Source organism: Mesitornis unicolor, unplaced genomic scaffold, assembly GCF_000695765.1.
Source record: "Mesitornis unicolor isolate BGI_N332 unplaced genomic scaffold, ASM69576v1 scaffold45781, whole genome shotgun sequence".
Classification (NCBI taxonomy): Eukaryota; Metazoa; Chordata; class Aves; order Mesitornithiformes; family Mesitornithidae; genus Mesitornis; species Mesitornis unicolor.
The window spans coordinates 1,616-9,491 of record NW_010165284.1 but is presented as its reverse complement, the minus strand read 5'-3'; the positions used below and the strand labels follow the sequence as shown (position 1 = coordinate 9,491).

Sequence of the window (7,876 nt, the reverse complement as noted above, 5' to 3'; positions counted from 1 at the left end):
AAATGAGAGCAAGTCTGCAGTTAACCCAGCTTTAGCTGTCAGGTTACCTACCTACCCTGCCAGCTGTGGCCTGAGCCCAGTATCTTCTCTGCCCAGCAGAGCTGGCACAAGCACATGAGGGACTTTGGTACAGGAACAGGAGGGCCTTGGAAAATGTCCCTTGGTCCTTTCTGATGAGCTGGGGTGGGCATCTCAGGTGGAGACAGGCCACTAAACCAAATTTAAAATATCTCTTTGCCCAGCTTGTGGGACAGACAGACATAAACATAGTGGTCCAAGTTAAATAATTTTTTTTAAGTTTCTTTTGAAGCAAAGAAACTGAAATTGCTGGGAAGAACAAGCATTGTCCATCTACGCTTTTTTAATGCGCTTCCCTTGCCCATTCTGCACAGCTCATTTCTATCAAGTGACAATGCACAGTATAATTTACAGAAAAAAGTGAACTGTGAGTTCAGTCATGAAAACAAACCAAAAAAATCATTTGGCATGTACCAGGTAGCAGTTTTTTTGTTTTCTTTTTCATAAGCCAGTGGCAAAGTGCCATCTAAAGAGAACTCAATCCCTCAGAGACCAATAAGCTAACCTGTTCTACTCAAAAAAAGATACCTAGATTAAAAACCACCTTTTTGGCTGCCAGAATATGAGCAAAGACAATTGCTTCATCAAGAGAAAGAACACGCAGCAGCCACCACAGCCATGGGCTCCTACGACATTACTTCCACCAAGGGCCTGCTTACATAGCAGCTGTGCCAAATAAAGCCATTAATACCTCTTTCATTCTTTACCTGTCAGCAGTGTAGCTGAAAATCACTTCATTCCAGAGAAATACCCAGTGACAGCTCCTCCTGACAGATTGCATAGGCTCCATTCTTAATATACACACGTGAATTAGTGGGTAGCTTAATCATCTGTAGTTAAACAAAGCATCGCACAGCAAGGCTGAGGGTGCAGACGTTTTAAAACACATTTCTAAAGTGACTGCAGGAATTTTGAAACATGTCAACACCTCTCCAAGCTGGATTCACCCGTCACCCAGACAAATAAAGCAAGGTTTCTGTACAACACTGAGACTCAGTCAGCAGCTTCACCAGCAGCAGAGAGGTCAGAAACTGATGGATACTGCCCAGCGCACACCAAAGACCTGCAGTAGAGACAGCAGCAGGAGTTCACAGCAATGAAAAGGTAGAAAAATAGATTATTACTGGGGTCAAGAGGGACTGAGCCAAGAGGGATGGGATGCACCACAAAATAAACTAAGTGTAAAAATAGATCCAAGAAAATATAGAAGAACCTTACATTTTATATTTAGATCTGAAATACAAAATACACCGTTAACTATGTCTACTCGCAAGGGCTGACACCAAGCCACGCAGTCCTGTTCCCCAGCATGAAACGCTGTCAGCTCTAGGGCGTTATGTATTCTGTATGTATACGTGCACACATGTATCTGTATAGGATGTATACACACATGCATACTGTATAGAAGAGCCACAAAGCCTTTCACTAGCACCATTAAAAAAGCTCCATCATTTGAAAAAAACAAAACCAACCAAGGTCCAAGTGTATCTGACAGATCCGTTCAGGAACAGAAATGGTAACACCACAGCAACAGAGCAGAAGCAATTATTTGTACCGTACAGGCGTGGACAAAATATTTACATGCTGGAACCAACGGGACTGAGCCCTAAGACAGAACAGTGGAGGGAAACAGGAAGTGCAAGTGCAGAGGTTGGGGTCACAGTTAACCAAACCAAGAAAGGGTTTCTGTCCAAAAGACCTGCCAGTGCCACCCAGAGCATCACTTCCCCCCTACCCACGTTGTCACGACAAAGAGCAGGATACTAAAGAAACACACGAGTTGTTGGATTTGTAAGCAACAAAATAAAGCAAGAGACGTGATCGTGTATCCCATGGTGGTCCTTGGCTGTAGCACAAGAACCGGTACTTAGGCTGCATGCCGCAAACACCACCCCCGATTCACTTCAGGTCTCCATCCCCTTCTCCTTGGATTGACTTTTTGATGCGCAGCAACATGGTCGTAAGCCACTGATCCAACCGCGAGATTGAATCGAATTCTTTAACCTATTAGAAAACAAACAAACAAAACAGTTTAAGATACTAGAAAGCAAACAAGACCGCTGCAGAAGCGGCATCCTGCAGCTCTTGAAGTGCAGTCTTTCAAAACTTAAACTCTTCCCAGAGAAAAGCATTAAATTAAATTTTAAGATACATATCTATCCAAAAACACACAGAGAACTTTAAGCCGCTATCAAACATCAAAAGGAGCTGGAGCAAAACCAGGCAGGATCTTCACTTCACTCTCAACGATAAACTCGTAAGTTTAAAGTATGAAGTTTGGGAATTACTGGAGCATGGGCTGGAAGCAGCTCTGCTAAAAAGTCCATCTCTGCAGGTCATTTCGTGGCAGGATGGTTACGCAGTGAAGTGCCTGGGGGTTTGCCTCGCTGGACTCAGTCACAGCACTCAGAGCCTGGGCAACCAGTTACCCAAAAAAAGGTAACAAAGGAAAAAGCCCCCATCCACAAGCACACCGTAGCAAATTCCTCACTACTTACTGCCTCGGTGTACGCCTCGCTGTTTTGCTCCTCGTGGGCTTCCAGCAGTTTCTAGGAAAACATCATCAAAAATCAGAGATACTCTGTTTCTGGGTGTTCCCGCAGGGGTGGTGCACGGGCATCTAGTCCCCAGGAGGGAGGGGACCTTTGCACCCATGTGTCCAGCAGCAGCACCTTCACAACCACCCACCATGAACACAGAAATAGCTTGGGGTTTTTTTAAGTCAGCTAGAATGATCATATTTCCACTGCAGCTACTTCGGGTATAAACCCAAAGCAAAGAGTCTGATGGCCTTGAAAATGTTCAAATAAAAGACCAAACCCATAGCAAGGTGAAAAAGCACAAAGTAAAGGGCAGCACACATTCTCAAGCGTGATTATTCTTTTAATTCTGGCTTTACTCACTTTCAATAGCTTGCACTCCCGTGAATCTGTGAACGCTGGGAACATCTCTTCATACTTCTCAAGTGCAAGCTGAAAGAGAGAAGACAGCCCTTCAACTCATTTCACACAAAACCACTCGCTTTTTACTTCAGTTTTTGCCTTCCAGTCCTAAAACCGCACAGATCACTTGGGAAAGCATTCACAGCAAACCGAATTTGACACCAGGGCACTTCAAGCTTCAGTCTGTGCAACAGCCATGCAAGCCCCCGCGCACGCAGGAGCGCATCTCAGCCGTCAAAGGTTGATTCAGAGGGACACAAAGTTTGGGACCACTGCTCCGAGCCCACCGACCTTCGCATTCAGCTCATCCACAATGAAATGGCACAGGGCAGCTTTGAAGAAATACTCTTTCGCGCTGTACTTGAGCAAAGGGTTGTCCATCGTGTTTGTTCCGACCTGGGCACAAAAAATATACTGTTGGAGTTGGGAAAGAAAAATGCATCACCAAGAACTGAACTAAAACCAGGACAGCTGATTTAAGTCACACGCAGTACCACACTAGCATTCGTACACAAAGCTATTGGGAAGCCAGACAGGTTTTTGACTGATCCCAAGTGAATTCAGAGGTCCACAGGCAGCTGTGGGCGTGCACCCATGCAGCCCATCTGCCCCAGGAGCCGCTGCCCCAGGTCAGAGGTGCCACACTGGTACCTCAGTACATCCTGTCTGACACAGAAAGGGGAAAATGAGTGACTTGGTGAAAACCTGCTCCAGTATTAACCCTCCAGAAGCACAAAGGCAGCACTGCAAGTATTCCCAGGTAAACAGCTGGTGCAAAGGCAGAGCAATCAAGTTTACAAATTTGGGGGGAAATTTTCTGCCAAACATCTATGTCAATATAATCAAAAGCGTAATTATAGATTTGCTTTCACCTGCTTCCCCCAGCCTCTCTCTAGCAACAACAGAATTCAGGGGAAAAACTGCCTTTGGTAAATTAAAGCAACTTTTGAATGTCCTGTAAAGGCATAATCAGTCCTGAAATAAATAAAGTTTGGAACTTCTTGGCCATGGCAGTTTTGTGAGACCGACCCACCGACGTGCTTTTCATTATCAAGACATTTTTACACCACCAGATGATGCGCATACCCTCACCTGCTCATAGATCTCTATCGCCTTCTGGTACTGCTCCAGCTGTGCGGCATAGGCAGCCACCTTCAGCAGACACTTGTTGGCTGAGCTACAACCAATTACAGCGTTAAAATAAGTCATTGTGTCCTGGGGAAAAACACATCCGTGCACTTGTACCTCCAAGCACTACCTGCTCCAATTAGCATATCGAAAAGTGGGACTTGGAAGCTGCAAATTAGGGGAATTTTTGAAACAAAATTAAAACACACGGAAAGGCACAAAGACCTGCAGCTCAGCATGGGCCTGGCATCAGACACCGTTCAATCCCTATGTGTTTTGTCTGCACCCAGCTAAGCCTGAATGGGAACCCGAAACAGAAATCCGAGCAGGACTTGGGTGTCCCACCAATGACGTTTTAGAGGAGGCCAGCAGGCAAGGTGTGCAAGCGTGCAGGGCATTTAGGACAAACCCCAGCCCTCCCCCACTGTGACTCTTTTCCAAAAGACCACTTGCCTGTTCGACTCCTCTCCTTTGTAATAGTCTGCAGCCTGCTCATAGTGTGCGATTGCCTGGGGACAGAAACATTGCACTTGAACGCCACTTCTGAAGAACGATTTTTGGTCAGACCAGCGTACAGCGACCGCATTCACAAAAAGCTTTCTCAATTCTGCACACAAAGGGAGCAGCGGCATGGCACTGCGGGGCTTTGGGTGCCACGTGTTCCCTGCGCACTCAAAACACAAGGCTGCCCTTGGAAATTTGACTGTGGACTTTGTTAAGAGTCCCAACTTCCAGAGCAGGTTTGATACAGGTGATGCTGCTCTTGAGGTAATGACTACAAACACAGTGCAGCAAGGCTTCTGCCGGGTTTGCACAACAGAACCGATCATTTGATGTAGCAGGGCCTGGTTTAAATGGGACTGCACGTAGAGAGGCAACACTGAAGTCATTCACAGAGACAGGTGGAGCTGAGAAAGCAAATAATTGTCTACAAAATAACATACAGAAACCATAAATTTTTGTTCTGCAAACTTCAAGCAGAAGATCTGCAGCCAGTTGAGGTGCTGCATGCCGAATTCCTGCTCAGGGCCCTTGGTTATGGAAACAAGGGAGGGTGGGTGCTGAAGCATGAACTAGAAGTAAGAGCAGCTTCAGAAAACAGCTATAAAACCGCCCCACCACTTCACAAAGCGCTTTCCAGATGAGAAACACCACTTCAGCAAGGTTTCTCACGTGGGTGTTCCTGCCCACTCTGCCATGCTGTGGCTCAGCAGGGGAGCACACACAAGAGTCAGGATTGCCCCACCAGAGACCCAGGCTGGGAAAATCATCTCTCACCCCATTACGTCAACTTCAAGTTACAGGAGATTTGTAAAGCAGACCAGTGCCGGATGGGAGATGGGTTTTATCTGCCGTGCTGAGCTCAGCACTGCTCTGGCCGGGGAAGGAAATGCAGCACCCGGGATCCTCACCTTTTCAATATCCACCAGCTCAGCCTCGTAGATCTCCGCGATGGTGATGTGGTGCTTGGCAGCAATCGTGAATCGCCCCTAGAGAAGGCAGAGATTGCGTGTGAGATGGGGGCTCCCTTTCTGCCCCCACATTTACCGAGCTGCATCTTTTTACAAGCACATGGGTCCACGAGCTGCCAGCGCAGCTTCTTACCATGTCAGTGTAGATATCGATAGCTGCGTTTAAGCAGTTGATGGCCTCTGCAGCATGAGTGTTCAGGAAAAACAACAGAGTCAGCCAGCACATCAGACTCCCCAGCCCAAGTTCTCCCCACCTCCAGAAATGAGATCTCAGTAACCTTTCTCCTCATCAGACCACGCACCAGTTTCTTCAATAAATATCTACTCACCATGTCTGCATGCCTGGAAGGATTTTCAGCCCCTCAGACCCCCACACTTTTGAATCTGCAGATCTAATCCTGATTCACCCAGCCTGAACATCCCCACGCCCCCAACAGCCTCCTGGTTCACCCAGGCAAAAAAAAAAAAAGAGATGCTGAAAGGTAACGGGCAAAAATGAGGATGGGCAAAACACAACCAAATTGTAGCCCAGGTTTGTCAGGCTACATCCTCAAACAGAGCAAAACTCAAAGTGCCGGTCTCATAAACACACAGGGCCTGCCGTTTTCTAGGAATTTTGGGGGTTTTACAACTCTCAGACAGTTGCACCAGCCCCAAGTTGTTTTTTTCAGCCCCCTGGGACAGGAAAGCACAGATAATACTGATGGGTGGGTTGGTGTTTCCAAACATCCAGGGTAAGGGAAACCAGAGCCCTTCCCAAAAACCACAACCCTGCTCTTTACAACCAGATTTAAAGAATCCAGATCCTTTATCTTCATCCCATCAGAGTTCAGTCCATTTTCCTCCCACCTTGCCTCTACCCCAGGGAAACTCCTGGGAAGCAGCTGGGGCTAAGGGCAGGGATCCCACTGCGATCCAGACCCAAGACCTGCCTTAAATATTCCTTAAAAAGTGAGTATTTCTCCAAAGTCACACTAAACCAGGAAGGAAGCTGCTGCGGTGCAGTGCACCACAACACCTCCTCTGCCACTAAGCAGCTTTGCAAAAAAAAATTATATCCCAGATTTCCCTCCTCTTACCTTGTGGGTCCGCTTTTTTGTAGGCATTGCCGGCGTCCACGAAGCTGGTGGCCGAGTCGTGTTTGCTCTGCAGCTGCATGTGCAGCTTGGCCGCCTGACAAAACGCGTTTCCTGCAGCTGGGAGAGAAGAGCACACCAACCCCATGTACCCCACCAACCTCCTAACGAGCAGCATCGTCGCAAAAACGGCGAAGCATGCGTCGCTCTGAGGACCCGGAGAGGTTTAGAGATCCAGCAACCCCAAATTGTTTGTGGCCAGGCAGTGCTTGTCTTTAGCAGGCTTCCCTACAGAATTACAAGCTTTCATTTGAAAATGGTAAACAGCACCCAGGCTAATTTAACTTCAGGAACATTCAGGTCACCCCCTTTTGCCCACACTCCCAATATTTAAACCACCACAGGGCAGGACAGAGAAGAGGAATCGCATTGCCATAGGGACCATCCCCATGGAAACAGCCTGGGATGTAAATCTCTGCTGTGATAATTTGCAGGAAGATGCTCAATTTACAGGAAGATGCTTGAGGTGGGGGGTGGGGCTGTACTCACCGCTCCAGTTTTTGGCGATCTTGAACATGTTGGCAGCCCTGGTGTACATTTCGCAGGCTTCCTCCACCCTGGTGTTGCCCCTGAAAAGCAGCAAGAGAAGACCCTGATGCTGTGCCAACAGGAAATGCAGCCCACAAAGCAGAGGCCGAGAGTTGAAATAGGGCTTGGGGTGTTGCAGCCCCTCCAGGCTGGACGAGGCCGATCCTTCTCGTTTTACAACACAGGGTGAGCACCACACTGCTCAGAGACGGGAAAACTACATTTGGGGAACCAGCAGTTCCCCACCAGAACCTCTCACAGGGGGTGCCAACTCGTTAACCACACACAGTGGAGATGGGGAGAAACTAATGGGATCCCCCAAGCTCCACAGGTAACAGGGAGCAGGCGGAGCTGGCGGGCATCAAATGACCAAGCCCCTGCTAGAAAGGGGAGGCAGAGTTTTTGACTGCCTAAAGCAGTGGCAGGAAAGCAGCCAAACCCCATTCCTGAAGTGGGAACTTCAGGTTTCTGCAGGTTCCTAAAGAGTTTAGAGCCTGGAGCAAGCCCCCATCTGCTCTTTGAGTGGGGTCCCTCCTTTTTTGGGCAGGAGCTCATAAGACACTCGGCAAAAACATCTGCAAAAAGCAAACTC

At 47.8% G+C, this 7,876-nt stretch overlaps 1 protein-coding gene across 1 annotated transcript; it reads right to left on the bottom strand.

The window, feature by feature from the left end:
* Nucleotides 1-1,971: 1,971 nt before the first annotated feature.
* LOC104533797 (beta-soluble NSF attachment protein) lies at nt 1,972-7,328 on the bottom strand. The gene is made up of 10 exons (XM_010194563.1): nt 7,246-7,328; nt 6,700-6,816; nt 5,754-5,800; nt 5,561-5,638; nt 4,602-4,657; nt 4,113-4,197; nt 3,312-3,416; nt 2,982-3,050; nt 2,577-2,627; nt 1,972-2,082 (listed from the first exon to the last, which is right to left on the bottom strand). The coding sequence occupies exons 1-10, from the start codon at nt 7,292-7,294 to the stop codon at nt 1,978-1,980; spliced, it is 762 nt and encodes a 253-aa protein (XP_010192865.1). The 5' UTR covers nt 7,295-7,328; the 3' UTR covers nt 1,972-1,977.
* Nucleotides 7,329-7,876: the final 548 nt, after the last annotated feature.

Coding starts and splice junctions, on each gene's coding strand:
- LOC104533797 (XM_010194563.1), bottom strand. CDS start 7,294: ATGTACACCAGGGCTGCCAACATGTTCAAGATCGCCAAAAACTGGAGC. Junction 6,817..7,245: donor GATCGCCAAAAACTGGAGCG/GTGAGTACAGCC, acceptor CTTCTCTCCCAG/CTGCAGGAAACGCGTTTTGT. Junction 2,083..2,576: donor GCGAGGCGTACACCGAGGCA/GTAAGTAGTGAG, acceptor GTTTTCTAATAG/GTTAAAGAATTCGATTCAAT.